Source organism: Poecilia mexicana, unplaced genomic scaffold (assembly GCF_051168715.1).
Source record: "Poecilia mexicana isolate PSO_F unplaced genomic scaffold, ASM5116871v1 scaffold_1, whole genome shotgun sequence".
Taxonomy (NCBI): domain Eukaryota; kingdom Metazoa; phylum Chordata; class Actinopteri; order Cyprinodontiformes; family Poeciliidae; genus Poecilia; species Poecilia mexicana.
Genome location: NW_028263370.1, coordinates 13,198,212 through 13,218,538, shown reverse-complemented (window position 1 = coordinate 13,218,538; position 20,327 = coordinate 13,198,212). Strand labels below are relative to the sequence as shown.

The following is a 20,327-nucleotide window of genomic DNA, read 5'->3' as shown; positions in this document are numbered from 1 at the left end:
CTTTATCTATTCCAAAAAAAGTTTCCACTTGCATGTCTACATCTGTACATATATTTCAACTGGCACTGTTGGGCCTGTCTGAAAAGGTCAAAAATACTGTCTAACTTAAATCGTGTCTTACTTTAGCTCTGGTATGAGTTGTAAGTTCGACCTCCTGTTCATCTTTCCCCTTGGATGGATGGAAGGGCTTCGGCCCCAGGAGCCTAAAGGGCTATTTGCCCAGCGTAATTGCCTTTCAGCACCTTTCTATGGAGTGGTCAAGGCAGTCTGGCTGCGTGTCTTATTAAATGATGTCTGAATTAACACATGCTCTTACATGCAGTTAGGCAGCGCAGTACAAGAAATTATAGAGAGAGACAGCTGTAAACTTGGTTTCTACCGATCAGTGTGTGTGAGTGTGTGAGCGGTTTTGTATGTGTGATACTATGCTGTAGAAATGTGCTTGTTTGTGAGTGTGTTTGTAGATGTGCATAATGATGAGTATGCACACGCAATAATATATTTAAAGCATGAATTGCTGTTTCGTTCATGAGTGTTTATTCATTATTAAGGTGACATCATACCTATTATAGAGCGTACAGTGTCTCGGGAGGCTCTAAAGTGGAGATCAATGGGGATTCAGTGTGGAGAATGACCTCCAGTGCATAGCAACAAGCCAGAGTGCTGACCAGACGGAGATAAATACATACAATCAATTGAGAACATCACTCTTTTTACGTGCGTCCTCGTTCCCCTGTCTCACTTAGGGAGGACAAAGAATAAATTAACTACCTTAACTACATGATTCTCTCATTCTCCAGAAAATAAAGCGACTGATCAATGCTCCAAAGATTTAATCTGTTGCATGTTGACACTACTGTGTGGTCTTTATCCCTGTGAAACCTGAAGAGAAGAAAGCCTCCTAATGTCATTTTTTTCCCTTCAAATGCGTGAAGCATTGAGCTAAACGCTGAAAGCAAACTTACCATGTTCCAGCTTTGGCATTTTTTTTTCTTGTTCCTTTTTCTTAGTCTATTCAGAAAACATAGTGAGAAAAGGGTCTTTCAGAATGTTTCAGCTCATTACTGATATAGCCTAATGTACTCCCTGTTTTTGTTTTCGCTTATGTGGACTTCTTAAGATATGAAATGAGACAGGAAATGGGCCATGGTCTAAGAAAGAGACGAGGTTGGCCACCGAGGACAGAGAGTAATTGGGCAACAACAGAGAAGCACCAATTACTTAGTTGTGTCTACCCAGCTAGATAACAAAGGCAGGCGGTTTGAAAGAGTTCCCTCTGAGGCTCTGGGATTGTTCGGTTTCGGCATGCCGGAAAAGGAGCACAGTTTCCTTGGCACACTTAAATTTAGCAGGCCAGGTACAAAGAGAATGCCAGAAAACTGAACGGAAGTTTCCGACAGGTTACAGAAACATTATAACACAACAGGTGAAATACCAGAGTTCTGGTAGGTACATTTTAGGACCTGTGTAGATACAGACCTTTTGGACTGAACCGTATTTACTGTACAATAGATTGTGGATATTTTTTTTAATAAACTTGTAAAAATTGCATCAAAGGGTTATGCAAGATCCAAATGATTGCAAGCACTGTGAAAATGGCCATTAGCTACAAATGATAATAAGTTAGCATTTGTTGTCAATTCTAAACTAAAGGACTATTTTGTCATTACTATGGCAACCATATCATCCTCCTTAAATGTGAAATTTCCTACACTGATTAAACCTTAATAGGTTACTTTGCACTGAGAAAAGATTGCTTGGGATTACAGGTAAGCTTCCAATGAGGATATTTTACAAGTTTGTAAAGTTAATTGTTATGTTAACGTCTAATCTTTTCTTTTCTACATGAAAACCAATGTGATAAATCGTAATCTGACTCAAATTATATAGTGGTTTTCTGCACAGATTGGTAAAATAGTGTGTTGGGTTGGGTTGGGTTGGGTTAGGTATCCTGGCTAGGGACGCATCAACATGTGACAGGAGGAAACTGGAATTAAACCAAAAACCTTCCAATTGGAAGGTGACTAATCTATCACTGACAGTCAAGTCAATACAAATCTTTAACTGGATGGACAAAATAAATTCAACACAGAGAAAAGAGGGACTATTGTTATCTTACATTTATAATTCACATGGTACTAAATAATAATAAGAATATGTTCAGATGCTTGTGAAATGAAATTGATAAAATTCGATTAAGATAAGTCCTGAAAAAGCCTCAGTTTTTAAATTGTTTGGTCACAATCCAGATGAGAGCAGCTTGTTGACATTAGTGGGCAATTACTGTTTTTATTTTGTGAAACTGAAACACATTTGTTCATCACTACTTTAAAATGTGAACTCATTGGATTCATCAAACCGGTATTAGATAATTCTGAATTCAATTTAAATTTAAAACACAGTTTGAGTTTAATGAAGCCTTCACTCTGTAATTAATTCTTCTTCCATTAGAAAAACTATTGAATTAGCTATTCAAACTTTGAGGACAATATTATACATTAATTTCAGATTCTTTAAATATGGTTTTAAGAAAAAAATGTTTTGACAACAAACATATAGTTTTCCCAAAATATTTCTATTTCTATTATAAATAATATTTCCAAAGCTTTCTACTGAGAGAAAGTGCATTAATGCATTTTCTCTACTACATTACCTGTTGGTTGCAGTGAGACTCCTGTATGCCAAGGAGTCTGGGACATGCTTGACAACTAAGTAAGGATAGTAAGGATATCTTTTTGAAATGCATTCTGCATGGTGTTCTGTCAATGAAAACTATTCCACAAAATATTAGAGAATAAATATTTAATGGCCTTCATCCACATTCTCCTTCTATTCATTACGAAATCGCTAAGAAACCCTAGCATTTTCCATCCATCTTTTTGGCAGTTAGTTTGGTTTACTATACAGCAGCTTCTCTTTATCTCTGTAATGAAGCTTGCCTCTGTCAAAGAACCACAACAGAGAACTATTTTTTTTTGTGTGTGTTGCAGTTGCACAGACTCCTCATTTGATAGTTATATAGAATTGCCTGTGTATCAGAGGCAGTGTAGCTTGTTGAATTGAAATTCAGTTTTTAGATGTGTGTGTGTGCATGTGTGTGTGTGTGCGTGTGTGCGTGTGTGTGTGTGTGTGTGTGTGTGACCACTGTTAGTTTGAGAAAAAACAACTTGTGTGAGTAGGTTCAGAATGGAGTAAAAAACTGGCAATAGACCCATTGACTCAAAGTCACAAATCACTTACTGTGCTATACAGTAAAACAAACAAATAAAAAAAAAACAGTCCCAGACGGAGGAGTCCTTGACTGTTCCTTATAGATCTGAAAAAAAAGTGTCATTAGTTATAATCATTATCAGTCGTTTAGTATATTTATGTTTCACAAAGTCAGAATGCTTAGTGATTAAAAAATGTATTTCTGTCATGCCTATATGTTTATCATTACCAAAATGTTAAACAGCTGACTAAGCATCCTCCAGGAGTATCCTCCACGTTTTTTTAGGGATTTAAAAGTACGACAGTGAAGGTAAAAAGAGCGTGCACCCCCTTTAAAGGTTTTACGTATGTGCTTCTTGGGTTGGATCTTATATCTCGCAAACTTTTCTATTTTGGCTTCAACTTAGTTTGATTAGTAATAATTTCAAAAATTATTGTCAGTTAAGTAGGAAGTTAGTGGTTTTCAACATATTTTCTGGGCAAAATAATGGCAAGGACTTGTCAACCAATCACCTGAAATAGCCTTAGATATCCATCAATATCAGGTGTTTTGAAGGGATTAATCCAAATATCTAAATACAGTATCTGTCATGATCCGTGTTTCTGTATATTTATTTTTAAGGTTTTTCTGTGTTCAGTTTATGTCCTGTGAGTTTCTGTTTCTGCGTCTTTCCTGTTGATTGCTTCCCAGGTGTGTCTCATTCCCTGATTACCCTCCCTGTGTATTTAAGTCCACCTGTTGTCTTTGTCTCTTGTCGGGTCCTCGTCTTATGTCAGTTGTTGTCTGTGTCGGCTCTCCAGTAGAACTGTTTAAGTCCTGGTTAGCTTGCACCATGTTCAGTCTGTCGTCAGTATTTAGCTGTGTGCTAAACTCTCTGCCGTGCCGCCTGTATTTGGACTGTTTGAGCCTTTCATCATTAAATTCATCATTTTCTTCACAACCTGGGTCTCAGCGTTCATCCTCACCATCTCTCAAACCACCACTCCCTGACAGTATCTGATAGACTAACAGTGGACATTTTAGGGTTTGAAGCTGTACTGCAGTAGTGTCAACTCCACCAGTATCTCCATGCTGCTTCTAAGGTTGAAACCGTTTTCATTAACATCTCAGTGGGAGACTGAACACAGATTTCTCTGGTTGTGTAAAGCAATAACCCCCTAACCTCTATGTGACTGGTGCAAGCTGTTAGTTAATTGTTTATATCTAAACTAAAGGGCACCCAAAAGTTCTTCCTATTGTTTACAAGTCTTGTCTGTTTTGGAATTTTTCCATTAACAAAGCACACGTGGCGATTGTTAAGCTGCCAAAGATGGCTATAATTTAATTTCTCCTCGACTCTCCCATTTAAAAGACAGCACTGTGTTGAAACAAACGTGTGACAAGCTAGAGAAGTAGTGCATGGAGAATGAATCTATACTTTATTTACTATTTATTACTACAATACCTTGTTAGATAAATTTAGACAAGCACAATACTGACATATATATACGTGTTTAAAGGTCTGAAAGGGTAAAGTATCGACAAAAACTGACTAAAAGGAATAAAAGCACATTTACCGGAGAGAATTTTGCAGCCAGTTTACACTCATCAGTCGTTATAAAGTTTTAAGCTGCTAGTTTTAAGTTGAGCCCATTACCGTATTTCTTTCAGAACAATATTAATGTAATGTAATTACAATATTAATGTAAGACACATAAGTTCACAATAGAGCAATCATTTTAAAGCAGCATTTCACCGTTTTAAAATAAAAACATTATTTGATACTGGTGAGTTTTTTAAAAGTCTCGTTAGCATCTTGTATTGTCGTTTAGCATGTTTAGTATAGTCGATACCACAATTTTGTCCATTCTCCAAGTGAATTGAGATTGTAAGTCTTTAGCTAAACCTCAAGATTTCCAAAAGGCGGCCATGTTTAAAAATCCAGAAAGTTCCATCAGAAAAGCTGAAAGTTTAAAACGACAGGCTATTGTCTGCCAGGAGTCTTGCTCTCTCTTTTGCAACCTGACTGAAACATAGGCATATCTCAAAATACATTGTCCTTTTGAACTTCACATATCTGTGCTTCACTTTAGAAACCTCACAGTCACTCAGCAGCCACTTTAACACTAAAGAGTCTTTGCTGTTACTGCAACCATGAAACACTTAAGCATGCTAAGCTCATAAATCAGATGCTTTGAATTTCCAAGCAGGCGGTCACTGGTCAGAATGAGCTGAATTGATTGAAAAACAGTCTCAAACTGATTTACCTCTGCTTTTCTTTGCTGCATACATCTCTGGAGATTTTCTGTGAGCAAATGAAATCAAACACCAGAAGAAAGTCACATGACACCTTACATGTTTAATTTACAATGGTTTAACAAATAACATTGAAGTTTAATCTCAGAACAAACAGCAGCTGTATAATGGAGTAGGATATGATCTTTTTTTTAAAATGTATATTCTTTCTCCCTAGATTCTTTAAAAAAAAGGAAAGTGCCTCTCTTCATCTATTGTTTCCCTTGTCTGTTTGTGTTTTATTCCTTTGCTGTTAAATCCCCGTTCTTTCTCCCTGTGTTTCTCACACATAAACATAGACTCACAATGGCAGGAATCTTAACATTTCCTCTCTCTGTCTCATGCATCTTTCTCTTTAAATGATTTTTTTTTTCTTTTCATTTTCCTATGTCATCCCTATCTCACGCATAATCTGCCCTCCTTCTCTTCTCCTATCCAGCATCACAGGGTGGTTTCATCAAGCACCCTCAGATGTATATATTATAGAGGCCTGGTGCATGAGTGCCTATGTAAAGTCAGAGTCAAAGTCGCTTGTCTTCGCATCACCCCTTTCTTCCAGCTGCAGTCCCCCAGCGCTGACTTATTCTCTGCTGTTTATGGAGTTGTTTCATCATGTCTTCTTACGTGCATATTATAGAGACTTTGCCCTACGCAAGCAGCATGGCTCCGATGAAACATCTGAATAATTTATCACCTCGAGTCTGCCTTGCCACACTTTAGAAAGTTTTCCCAACAAAGTCACAAAATTATTCATGTTTTCTGCATCTTGAAGATGGGTGGGGCGAACGGGACTAAACCAGCGAACATGCCAACTCACACGCACTGTTATTCCCCACTTTGCATTTTTCTCTCTTTTCTATTTCCACAACTACCCCACTGGGCTAGATTTCTGTTATTTTCTATCTGGGAAAATTGGTATATGCTGAAGTTGTACAAAATGCTTTATTTGGTTTTCTTTCAGTGTTTTTTTTTTCCTCACCCTTTGGGATGATACTGTACTTAGGTTTGCATGTTCTACTGTACAGAAACCAAAGCCTGGAGTTAGAATAAAAATAAAGTAATTGTGAATCGCCATGTTTGACCCGACTTGTAGGAAGAAAGTTAATAAAGGTGGTAATAATAAAGTATTTGCATAGCTCTTCTCAAAAGGTAAATAGTGCACTATTTACCTTTTAAAAAAAAGATCATATCCTACTAATGTTACACAAGTCGCGTTCCAATTTGATATATATGATATAAGACTTTATAATAAAAAGCAATATAAAAAGACAAGCGCAAATTAAGTTTTATTTCTGTAGCCACAACATTCAAGAAAATTCTATATAAAGTTCTGCAGATGAAAGTCAGGAATGACCAAAATTCTCTTTTTTTAAAAGTGAATTACCACACAAAAATACTTGAGGAAATAAACATATAACCATTAAAGCCAAAATACATCTTCTATATAACATTGGATTAAATCTTTACTATTCTGTGTAGTAATATTGTCCACGATTATAGTAACAGACATGCCATAAAGTTGGTACACCCCTTTGTTTGCAGAACCACCTGTAGCAGAAATACCAGGAAGTCGGTGTTTTTTGTATAAGTTTATCCGTCTCACATCTTTGTGGACAGCAATTTCCGTCAACAGCATTTCACTCAGGGTTGTGTCTGGAGTTTAACCGCACCATTTCAGCTGCTTCGCTCTTTTCTGTCTCACTCTGCCTGTTGTATATTTGCTGGTGTGCTTCGGATAATCGGATTTGGAAACATGAATTGTGCTGCCATATTGTTTTAATAGAGAAGAGCCTTTCTCCTGGCAGTGCTTTACAAACAAGCCGTATTTGCTTCGCTTTTCTAATTGTGTTTTTAAGTCTGAGTCCAGGACTTTTTTTCAATTTCTCTTAGCATTCCACAGTCTGTGCTTTAGGGAAATTTGCTGGGACTCCTGATTATATCAGATGTTGCCTTAGGTGTTTTTCTCTTGGGAATATTTGCTCTGAACTTTGAATAGTGTGGAAATGACCTAAAATCCAGGTCCGCTGCGAAGCCTTCCCTCCTTGGCACTGTGTTAACTGTGCGCTCCAGACCAACACACCTGGAGCGTACTTCAACATTTGCAAAGCCGGTCACACCTGCTGGTTACCAGTTATCCAAATATTTTAATTAGCAGCCCTGGCTGCTGCTTTGTCTCTAAAATAATTTGGAAGTAGCAAGAGTGTGCTTCGTTTTTGTAAAACTGTAGTCTGAACAAAACTTACAAAGAATTAAACCGCTGCCTAAAAGTAAACATCAAGTACAGTTGTCAATGTGTTGCCTTTCACCCCCGAAACTTTAAAATATGAACGTCCTACCCGTTTTGTTTGTTTGTTTTTTATCCTGCAGTGACTTATGTCCCATATCAAACTTAATCCTAACAACTGTCACCATATTTTCATTTACATCCTACCGATTATGTTAATTATCGGAACCCGTTATTGCTGTTCTACAATGTGGAGCTTTTATTAAACTCAAAACAGATTGAACTTATTTTCTAATACGTCCAGTTCCAACAATACTGCAATGTTTAGGCAAATATGTAGTCATTGTCATCGACTATAATCTTACTTATTTTTAGTTCACCTACAAAAATAATTATGACCTTTACTTGCCACTTTGTTAGCTTAGAGGAATTTAAGTGTTCACTCTTGAACTCTTAATGGTCGAAATCCTGAGGAAGTTGAGCAGAGAATGTCTATTGTCTTTGGAAACCCCATTCCCTTGTCTTTTACTACAAAACCTCCCCCTACCCTCTCCATAAAAACTCCCCACACACACCCTGTTTCCTTCTCTCCCCCCTTGCTCGTGCCTCTCGTCCATTCTCCTACTCTGCAACAGATTGCAATCAAGCAGCAGCAGTGCCGGGAATGCTGGAAACAGGCTTAAGTGGAGAGAACAACAGCAGTTAATGGTTAAAGTGGAGGCCATCTTTCACTGGATTAGACTAACCGTTTCTCTGATTAGACTAACCCCTGTCACTTTTCTTGCTTGTCTGCGTGAATTCTGTCCATATCCACACTCTATTAGTTGTTTTTTTTTGTTGTTTTTTTTTGTTGTTGCAATTTTCTGTTATCTATTGCAACACTCGTTTCCTTAATACCCAAACAGTAAGTGAAGTTCTGCCATCGTTAATCTCTTTACGGTTCATTCAGAATAAATATGGATGGGGTTGCTAATACTTTTTCTTGGTTAAAAGGTGTCTCACTATACCTACAATCTTTTGCTTAGACATTTTTTTCCATGGCATGTGAATGCTCCTGCTCTTTCAAAGCTTCTGAACTGCTCCCAGGATGTCCTGCAGTGTTGTTGGTGCCGCGGCACTAAAGGATAACGTAATGGAAAAGTTGGGAACGGATTGATATCTAATCTCTGTATGGATTGTGTATTCTTTTGCGATGTGTGGTCACTTGGAAGACAAATTGCTACTCGCCTAGCACTTGAAGGGGATCTTTTTAAACTTACAAACAAGTTCAGTGTTGCTTAGTGACAGCTTGATTCCTATAATAATGGTGGTGAAAACAACTGATTGCTGTTATTTGGAAAAAAAAAAAAAGTTACAGCTGAGGATAGATTTAATATCCACTGAGCTTTTTCACATTTTGTCATATTACAGTTACAAACTTCAAGTCATTTTTATTTTCATTTCATGACATGGATTATCTATCAAGAGATGGTCAGGCAGCCACCTAAACTGACAGGCCTGTCAAGGACAGCAATAATCCAAGAAACAGCAAAGAGATTCGTGTCAGGAATGCTAACAGCAGAGATCCACTGCTCAAGTGAAAGAATGTAAAACGGGCAACTATTAGTTGATTTCACTTTTGGAGAATGGCAATACAAAACCTGTTGCTAAAACTAGTTTTCAGTTTGCCACAAGCCATGTAGGGAACACACAAAGAAGATCAGAATCCATCTTCTTTGCCTACAAAAGTATTTTCATTTACACCACTGTTTATTCTATCAAATGTGAATTCTTTTAAATTCTAAATGATCTATTATTATACTACCTCAAAAAATGACCAGGAGTTTAGCCTTTTTCTTAACGTCGTAATTTGTTTACCCCTCAAAAATGCCAACATTAGACTGTGAGAAGAATCACCAGGAGCTACTACATGAATTTACGTGTGCATTTTTAATCAATCAAACTAACCTATGATTATAGGTGATTAGTGATGGGAAACTGGAATAACGAGCTAAAATAACACGAACGTTAATAAAAACAATAAAGCGATTCACTTCTATTTATCAGAAAAAAAAATGATTTGGCTAAAAGAATTAAAAATTCTGCACCTTATCATTCAGCTGATTTAAGCTCTAAGATTTTTATCAGACTCCCCAAGTTGCTCTCTGGAAAAAGTAATCTCTATCTGATTTTGAGCGGTCACTCGAAGGAATTAGGTCCTGAAGGCAAGAGGGCTAGAGGGATGGATTCTCATCCTAGCGGACTTCTTCTGCCTTGGCTCTCTCCAGTAAATAACATAAATAATTCCATTTATGGAGTAAACGACATCAGTTGCTCCTCTGTCCAGGGGATGCATGTTCCCAGCACTTGTCGAGGCCAAGAAAAATTTACTTCATTGCCAAAGTTGACTTTGGAGATCGCTCCACTAAGGGATAGTCACAGTTTATCTTTCACAGAATGTTCATGGTACCTTAGACCTGAATCAAGTCATGATCCAGGCAAAGGCTTGATGAGTTATGTCCATAGTCCCCTTCCATTCAGTTTAGGTTTATATATTTATGATATATCCATGCCACTTTTTTCAGCTTTCTACTAGTAAAAAAATAGGAATTTGCATTTTTCTTACCAATTCAATATTATGCTCTAGTTTGTCACATAAAATTCCAACAACAGAAAACACTTAAGACTATGCAATAACTTTCATTGGTTGTAAGGAAAAAATAATACTTTTCAATACTATGCATCCTATTTATGACATAAGAAGTCTTTGCTTCACAATACACCTATCTTATACGCTGGTGTGTGCTCAACACCCATGCTAACACCCCCACTCCGCCTCCGCTCGCTCCCTGCCCATCCTTCTCTCTCCTCCAAATAGATTGCGACAAAGCCGTCTCAGCAGAGCCTGAACTGTGCTTCGGAGAGTCTGCTGCACCTGTTCTTTGCTTGTAGTGTGTCCTTATCAATTGGATAGCCCCAACCAGACCTTCTGTGTGCATTTGGCCCCTGCGCAGCATTTCCTCTGCCTCACAGTAGATGCCAGAGCAAGCAGGCCAAGCCAGGACAATAGAGTGGAAGGGAAGCCCACAGCACTGCAGGAAGCTAAAAACAATTATGCAAACAAGTAGGCCTGTCACGATAACAAATTTTGTTGAGCGATTGTCTAAAAAATTATTGCGATAAACGATAATGTTGTTTCAAGACCTTTTGACACTGATTTAATGGAAATTACTAATAATGCATGCGAGTTCCTGCTATAGATACACTTTATTTTCAAAAGAACACATAACACTGGAACTGATAAACTAAATAAACAAAACAACCAAAAACAAAAATAAAATGGATTCTCAGTCTCCATTAACAAAAAACATACTTGAATAAAAACTAAACAACATAAAGCCAAAGTGGAAATAAATATTGCATTCAACCATAAGAGTGCAGATTATGAAGTCTGTATGTGACCTCCAGTAATCATTAGATTTAAATAAAGAAGATGGGCACATCCGACTACCTAATGCAGTAGTTCATACTACACGATTTTTTGCCCCCATTTTCTCCTTATGAATCTTAGATCGTTGACCGATCCAAGATTGTCGCTGGTGATTTCGTAACCGATCATCCTGCAGTGTGTGGTGTGTTACGGTAGATCTTCGGTCGTAGCCGCTCCGATCTAAATCGGCGGTTCTCCCCGACTATGAGCTTAACGTAGCCTGTTGAATGTGACGGGTATCCAATCAGAAAGCGCGGATTCTCCTCCATGCTTTCTGAGGGGAAATTACGAGGGGAATCCCAAACAACTGACACGGCACAACCCGGAGATGATATGTGGAAACAACATTAATATTTATTCAACATTTCGTGCAAAGAATATAGAAATGACAATGAGAGGAGTTGGAGCTAAATTGCTACCGCAGTTGATAAACCCGGTAACTTTTCAGCTGTTCTTCGTTAACGTGACATAAATGGGTTATAATGATTTTCATTCAGTCAGAACTTTACACTGACTCTAGCCACATCCATCACAGGTAGATTCTAGTAAAGCACAGGTGTCAAACTCCAGTCCTCGAGGGCTGGTGTCCTGCAACTTTTAGATGTGCCTCTGCTGCACCACACCTGAAAAGAATAATTAAGTCATTAGCAGGACTCTGGTGAACTTACCTACACAAGGAGGAGGTAATTAAGCCATTTCATTCCAGTGTTTTGTACCTGTGGTACATCTAAAAACTGCAGGACACCGGCCCTAGAGGACTGGAGTTTGACACCCCTGTAGTAAAGCATTGATTAATGTCTGGTTATAAAATTAGTTAACTGGACTTGTAGCCATTATTTTGTGCCCATGTGGCTGGACACCACAGTGCACAATTGAACCCGATTGAACTGTTTTTACCTAGGATTTCTGTCGGCTAATGTGTGGTCTCGGGTTTTGAAAATGGGCCGACAACTCGTGTAGTGTGAGCTGGACATTACACTAAGGAAATGAGGAAGGGAGGGTCAGTGGAGAACACCGGAGCTGAGCCTTTTTTCATTCAGTGTCATCAAGAGAAAGAAAAAAGGCAGGAAGAGACGATAAAGCCGATAATTAAAATGAGTCGATAGGTTTAATTTATCGTGCGATTAATTGATTTATCGTTTATTGCGACAGGCCTACAAACATGTAGCATAGCACGCCAAATTAGCTGTGCTGCTCGGATGTTATGAAATGTAAAAAAAAAAAAAAAAAAAAAAATGAAATGTGAAGAAGAGAGAAGTTTTCATTAGCCACTGAGCTAGTTGCAAAATACTATAGCTCAGATTGTAGCGCATAAATTTCAGAAGTCTGAAAAAACCCAGCCCATGATTTCTTATAAAGTAGAGAAACAAAGGTGGAAACAAAAAGTTGTTTGTCTTTTGAACAGAGGGACTTCCTCGGATTATAATAGAAACATGTAATTGGGAAACCTGCTGCAGGTGTCTTTGGCCGCAGCAGGGGGATGATGACACTCACTCAGACCAACAGGCAGGCAGGCCACCAGGCCTGAACAGCTACGTTGGCTTATATACGGGAAACGTTAGCTGTGGAATAGGCTGCTGCCTGGCAGCCATTTTAAAACTGTCCTTGTTAGTCGGGGTGCTCTTTTTTTTTTCCTCTTTTTTTTTTATCTTAAAGCATCACTGCTTTGAAGTGCATTCTGTCTTATCAGCAGGCTTGAGCCACTCGCCACAAGCTCTGTTCGTACTGAGAGGCACATTTCTGTTAAAGTGTGTGTATGACGGAGCGAAATGTAAGCTCCTGTATTATTGGGTGTATATTTGTGTGCTCTCTGCAGCCATAGGGGATGTGTGTTATCACAGTATGCAGCCCCTTTTTAGTGTGTGTGTGTATGTGTGTGTGTGTGTGTGTACAGCTATTACGCCCAGAAAGCTCCCCTTCTCCATGCAAACTCCAACTCCTAATTAGATCACTTTGACCTTACCTTGCTGTAGCCGTCTCTCACCACTTTTAATGCAAAGAGGAAATCCCCTATATATAAGCTATTACCGTCATGGATATTAAGAAGCAGAACAGACACTTCATCTCACTTCTGCAAAACTTTTTTGTCTTAGTTCAAATCCCTCTAGTCTTTGTCTCCTTTGCTTCTTCTTCTGCCTGTCTGTTGGTTTTCAACTGACGGAGTCAAAAAAAACTTGCCAGGGGAAATTCGTTTCACCTGCACCCCCAGCCCCCCTCTTCTTCTTCTTCTTCTTCTTCTTCTTCTTCTTCTTCTTCTTCTTCTTCTTCTTCTTCGTCTTCGTCTGTGGATTTCATGATCCCTCGGTTTACCAATCAAGAAGCCAACAAGAGCTTTCTGGGCAACAGAGCAGAGGCAGAGACAGGCAGTCTTACACAAACACAGAAACAGTGTCTCACACTCACACAGATACACACACACACACATATTCACAGGTTCACGCAATGTCAGTGTGCATGCGAGATGTGCTAGCCTCTCAGACTGACTGACTGACGGCATCTATGTGGCCCCTCCGGTGTGGTGACAGATGACATCTTTGGGAACAAGTTTACTGCCTGCCGCTGTACCACCTTCCCCTGGGCTCACTCCAGTGCAGGGAAACACAATAGACTAAGAAATTTGCAAATAAAATTACATTAAAACATTTGCTTTTTTATTTGTTTGAAACTGTTTTCATTCAGATTTATTTTGCTTTGAATGTTAATTGATTTTTTTTTTTTTTTTAATTAAATGGCCAAAATATTTTTTTGAGTTGTAATTTTCTCACCATATGATAAACAGTCTTATTGCAGCTCTTGACAATATTGCAATATAAGTTGTATTGTCACAATCGCTACTGTAAATATTAGCTATTATCTGCTGGCTACAGACTGAAGTGGACGAGGACTCATCTCAGCTTATCTCGTCTCAGGCTCAAGGCTGTCAGCTGGCCTGGTTGCCATTACCCTTATATTCTGTTTTTCCCCATGGAAAATATTCCTGCTGCCACTTACTGTGTTTCCTCTCTTTGTCCTAAGCATAGAAATTACCTCGTGCCAGTTTTTGTCTTCCCTTCCCGTCCATTGTTTGCCAGTCGGGACAAAATGGCCTCTCATTCAGAGACTGGTTCAGCTTCGTTTCCACTGTTGCCACATGCTTGGAAAAACCTGAGCGACGCCAGGGAAGACAAGCCGATGCCAAAATCTGGGGTTCATTAAAAAAATGTTCCTGTCCTTTTAATTTTATAATTTTTTCTTTATTTAAAATCAGTTGACTTTCACTGCACTATTTTATATTTAGTATGGAATTGAACTATACATATTTTGACTAAATCTTAACTGCATTGGATGCTGTATAATCAATACTATTAATTTAGCAGTAGTTAATATTTAACCCATCAACTGTCTAAAGTTGACATTTCTTGTGAACTGGTGTTATATGAAACAGCTGCTGAACTAAATATAATATAAAATAAAAAGTTTATGATCTTGTTTGAAAGATTAATCAATGGGATGCAAAGTTCATTCCTGGACAGTACCTCATATTTTATTAAAATGTTGATTGGCATTGCCATATTGTATTAAATGTTGTAATTAACTGTGTAAAATCACATTTTACAGACATATTGATCTCATATGAGATAGCAACAAGTCTATACCAAAGAATTTCCCGTTCAGGGATTTGTTTTGTTTTGTTTTTATTATTCTTTACTTCATCTGTAGCCATATGTTTTTTATAGATAGGATTCAAAATCTTTTTTTTTTTCTGAATCAATGTCTTTTTTGTGTGTGTCATCTGTTTTGGCAAAGAGGAGAGTGTTTACGTTAAGCTGAGACTGTTACAAGGCATTTACCCAAGGCCTCCTACGCTTAAATGCAGGCAGATATGTCAGCCCTCATGAGTATAACCTAGCCTTCTTCTCCATAAATGTTTCATGAACCTGTTATGTCATGCTCCTGTAGTTTCCCTACAGCCTTGAGAGACGCGAGTGATGAATTCATCACACTGAAAGATAAAGTGCTGCAAAAGTGCAAGGGAAGTGGCAACAGAAAAAAAAAACAAAAAAAAACAAAAGCGTTCAGGACACGAAAGGTGGTGTTGATGAACGTAGAAGCTGATTTTGGTGGAGCAAAGAATGTGTCGGGAAGAAAGAGACAGTTTTGAGAGAGCGACAAAAAATAATGCCAGGAGAAGAGATGAGGAAAGGAAGCAGGAGAGACAGAGATTGGCTGGCGGAGAAGTGCTGAGGACCCTCGTCTGTGATGCTTTCAGACTTTTTGTTTTACCACACCGGTAAGCTGCCAGCCGCTGTGTTTTCTGGCCTGTACTCAAATGACAGCAGACATCAACCTCAGATACACACACACACACACACACACACAAACACACACACCATTACTCGCCTATTGTTGTGGCAGGGCCCCTAATGGAGCTTCCTATTTGAGTCCAGATAGTCGCACACAGCCTCTGCTTCATAAGTACACTCACTCAGACAAACACGGGGCAGATTGACAGCTGGGCCGCGGCTGCCGCGGATGATTGATGGCAGCGCTCCGCGGAGAACGTGCCAGGCAGGGGCAGCAGAGATTTCAGGATTTTGCGAAGCGACGCGGTTTAGGTGCAGAAACACTCCATCGAGCTCTGGAGAACAGAACGTAACAGGATGTTACAAAGGCTGCCAGTCAGGCAGGCAGACGGAAAGAATGAACAGCACCTTTAACGGAACTGGAGGGGGGGGAAAAAAAAAAAAATCCACAGAAAGCGAATGCTTCCAGTCCACGGTTAAATGAAATAAACACCCGCTCTTTCTTAGCACCACACAAAGTCACACTTCATTCTCCACTCTCACACCTTCCCATCAACCCCAAAGGAACAAAGGTGCAAAAAGATTTGAGAAAAGACATTAAAAAAAGGTAAAAAAAAAAAAAAAAAAAAAATCGGTACAGGAAAAGGAAACTTATTATGTGAATACCCTTAAGCGTGCCTTACAGAAATACAATCCCTTCAGATTTGGCTGATGTTGTTACCTCTAATTAAGCCCCACCAGCACACACTGCTGTACACTGAAAACTTGTATTGATCTATATGTGCAACTTTATGGCAAGCTGTAATGAGCAGTAATGGTGGAATTTATACAGTTATGCCCTTTTTCTCTAGACACCCCACTAGGAGCTGACAACTCTGTCAGTGACTGCGATCGACACTATGCGGCAGGTGGACAGAAAAATAAGTGCTGCTCTTTCCGCTTTTCCTCAAAATTGACTTACAGCTGCAGCAGGTGACTAAGCTTGACTTTTCCTCTGGCTGCAAACTATATAGCTTAAGTGTTGAAGCGTCATTGACGATCTTCAACGAATCGTCTATGTTTAGGGTCTATCTAATTACGTCTGGAAGTTATGCTGCACTGACGCGACATGAAAACATTGATAATTTGTGCACCGCTGTCCTTGTGATCCGGGAGGACTCCTGCTGCTTTCACTCCTGCTGCGTTTCTCGTTGCCTTTAAGTGCACTTTAGAAGATGTGGGTTTCACGGCCACGGTTTTTAGATATATATAGGTATTTATATTATATTTACATAAAAGTAGTTAGTATCATAAAATATGAAAAGGAACCAGGGACCAAAATAAAGCTATGGTTTAATCACAGAATCTCTCTTGGACATTTTTTGACTTGCTTTGCTGATGGACAATTACTGCAAACAAACAAACAAAAAAAAAACAACAACATTTATTTAATATTTGTTTTTAGCAAAAAAAAAAAAAAAAAAAAAAAACATTGAATATGATCATATTTACCATTCTTTATTTTTGACAGACACATACAGTGTGTTGGGTTTGGTTGCCATGTAGTGTTAGAGTAGATTTGCTCAACAAAAATTTAATAATGAAATATTCCTGTTGACTTTTTGAACCAAGGGTATGATGCACTTCATCTGATTAATGTAAGTACATTAGGAATGTGGCAATAACATCCCAATTTAAGGAACACATCACTGCTGCTATAAATAGTGGCACTCATAGCTATTGTTATAGAGTAACTGATGCTACTTTTCAATCTATGCTTTAGTATTCTATATATATATATTTTTTTGTGTGTGTAGGAAGTTTTGATTAATATTTCATGGCTTGTTACTTCCCTCGGGTGTAAATATCACATTCCACAGAACTCAATTTTTTAGCCACTCTTCAAAATGAGAAAAACAGGAAAATATACTACCCCTCCATACTGTTCATATATATATCTGTATGTGCCAATCATCATGGTTATTAGTAATAATTTAATCATAACTGTAACTTTTTCAAGTTAACTAGATTTTGTAGGAACTCTAAGTTAGGATTTCGCGTGTTTTTGTTTGTTTCTTTGGGTTTCACATGGTAGGACACAGGGCACATTTATCATATGTTCCCATATTTGACATATTAAACTTAAAGATAATCATACATACTAACCCAACCAGCTTTTCATGTATATGTAGAATTTCCCATGCATATTAAAAAATTAGGGATAAATACAACTGAAGCTTTTCTTAAATTTAGAATTACTTTTTTTAATTTTGATCAAAGTGAACATAATATATTAAGGAACTTTTAACTAATAATTTCAGAATTCCTGTTTTTCGGAGGAAATAAACGAAGACCCATTGATTCTTGCAGAATTGATGAAACATGAATGAATCAATGTTTAACAGATATTTAGTTTTATTAAGTGACTGGGTGCAAATCGTAAATATGACTTTCAGAACCCAATTTCTTTTCACCCCCAATATTCAAAAATAGAAATAGGAGGAAACATGCCATCCCTCTCTACTTTTCATCTATAAAAGTGAGTTATCCTATATATATATTATATATGTATATATATTTTGTAAAGTATTCTTTTTTTTATTATCTAAATATTGACAAACCTTTAGCTGGCAGTTAATGACAATGTGACCCCTTAAGGTTGGAAAAACGTAAAAATCTACTATCTCTTTTCAACTTGCAATGTATAATCAGCTGAACAGCTGACAGGGGAAAATGAGATTTTATTTACATGGTTATTACGATTAAATTCATTGTAACTCAGGTACCTTTCATGTATTGAAGTTGATCGGATGGTTGAGGAATGTTTAACTAATAATTTCCTCTTCACTAGAGTGTAGCTATAACGTGACATGCAGGCAAATTTTTCTTAACCACTTTTAATAATGGGAAAGAAAAGTGAACTTACCACTGAAAAGTAAGGGAGATGTTCACCGAAGTCAACAAACAATAGCTAAAACAGTTTAAAACAACTGTGACAAACAAGGCTGCCATCAAACTTGGGATTTGGCAGCAAGGGAAAGAAAAACAAATCTAAATATTACAGAAATGAAGTATGAGATTAATTTATGTAAGGGTGCCAAAAATTTTAAGTGTTTTATATGCAAAGGTTGTTTCTATCATTAAAGATGTAGACATGACAAATAGAGCCCGTCTGTGTGCAACGTTGCACAGTGATGTTAAAGAACATCTGAATGTCAGTGATCAACAGTGGAGCTTTAACACTTGACAAACACACGGTTTCTGTTACTCTTTCGTTCTTATCCATCCATTCTTTATAACTGTCCCCTAAACAGGGTCAGTGTGAATTATTAAGTCCTTTTACGATGAAATATTGACAACAAAGAGTGTGCCATATGCATTTAAGTAGCCTCCCTGCCTCTTGCAGTGTCCTCGCATCGTGAATCATGCATGACGCCGAAAGAATGTTTTTTTTTCCGCCAAGTTAGGCTGCGAGAGCCACTGCTGTGAACTGCTCCCTCAGGGAAGACTGCTAATCCGTTCCAGAGAAGACCAATCATTGCTCTTATTTAGCACTTGGTGATTTACTTTGAAATAATTACAGATTAAAGTGTGTGTTTGTGTAGGTCCCACACACAGACGCTTGAAGTTTTTTTCTTTTTCCCGTTTTGTTGTTATTTGATTGAATGCTTAGAGACGTCTCCTGCACTGAAATCTGATGAATTACGTGGGAACATTTTAAAGTCATCAGAAACACGAGCTACTTGCTGTGACGGCACTTTTTGGTTTGTAAATGAATCCCTGTGAGTGTGTTTGAAATCGTGCCATATTATACCACTTCACACTGATGCAAATTCTTGCCTGATCAGTATTTTAGTGACTGTTTCATCTGCTACGTGTTACTCTCAGCAACCTGGCTCGCGTTTAATAAAGTAATAAGACAAGTTGGATGCATTATATTTAGGATCATTTAAAAAGCTCTCTAATTTACTTCGTCTTTCCACCTTTCAGACTATCGCCCACCTCCCATGCTTCCACCCAATCGTGGAGGGGCAGGAGGAGGCGGGGGAGGCTCCTCCTCCTCTTCCACCAGCCGTGCCACCACCACACGTTCCCCTCCCTACTACACCACCCCGAGACCTCTCCTCACCACGTCCCCTGGCCAGCGGTACAGGACAACCACCACAGTCCGCCAGCCTATTCTGGTCCCGGCTGGAGGTGCATCGTCCGACTCCAATCACATCCCAGATACCAACCAGAAAGCAGGCCGATCCCCTCCCGTGCAAGTCCCTCCAGCGGCCCCACAGCCGCCTGCGCTGCCTCCCCAGGATTTCTGCACTCCGAGGGTGACTGCAGACATATCGTGGCCCCGGACGCAGCAAGGCCAGACAGCCAAGCAGCCCTGCCCTGTGGGGACTCTGGGTGAGTGAGGTGGATGGGGCACAAACACATGAGGAACTCTGTGTGTGCGTGTGTGCAGTGTTTGCAAACTGAGTTATACGGTTCTGCATTTGCAGCAGCAGGTACTATTATCCACGAACCAAATTAATCCCAAAATTTTAATCATGTAGGGGATGACTCATTAACATAAATCAAAATATTTTCAATTAGGAAACTGCAGTGGCTGTTTACTCGATTGCTAACAGCCGTCGGATTCCAGATCCACTCGCCAGAAATATGACTGTACACGACAGACAGACAGACGTTTTATCTTTGCTAAATATTTTTGCCAATAGATCAGCGCAGAATATTGTGTGTGGGCAGGAGAATTGCATCCACTCATTTACAGAAACTAATAAAACACGTATTGGAGTTAAGGTGGTTCTGATAGAATGGCTCAGGGTCGATGTCTTTATATCCATACCTGTCGAACATTGTCCCATTTTGCCAAAACCATTAATGTTAATA

General features: G+C 38.7%; 1 protein-coding gene across 2 annotated transcripts in view; it reads left to right on the top strand.

Moving 5' to 3' along the window:
• Positions 1–20,327, top strand: part of adgrl3.1 (adhesion G protein-coupled receptor L3.1) — a 161,654-nt gene that overhangs the window by 82,786 nt on the left and 58,541 nt on the right. For both annotated transcript variants that reach the window (XM_014984400.2, XM_088004859.1), the window contains one exon: positions 19,431–19,841. In XM_014984400.2, the coding sequence (XP_014839886.1) occupies positions 19,431–19,841 (411 nt within the window). The remainder of the gene's footprint in view (positions 1–19,430; positions 19,842–20,327) is intronic.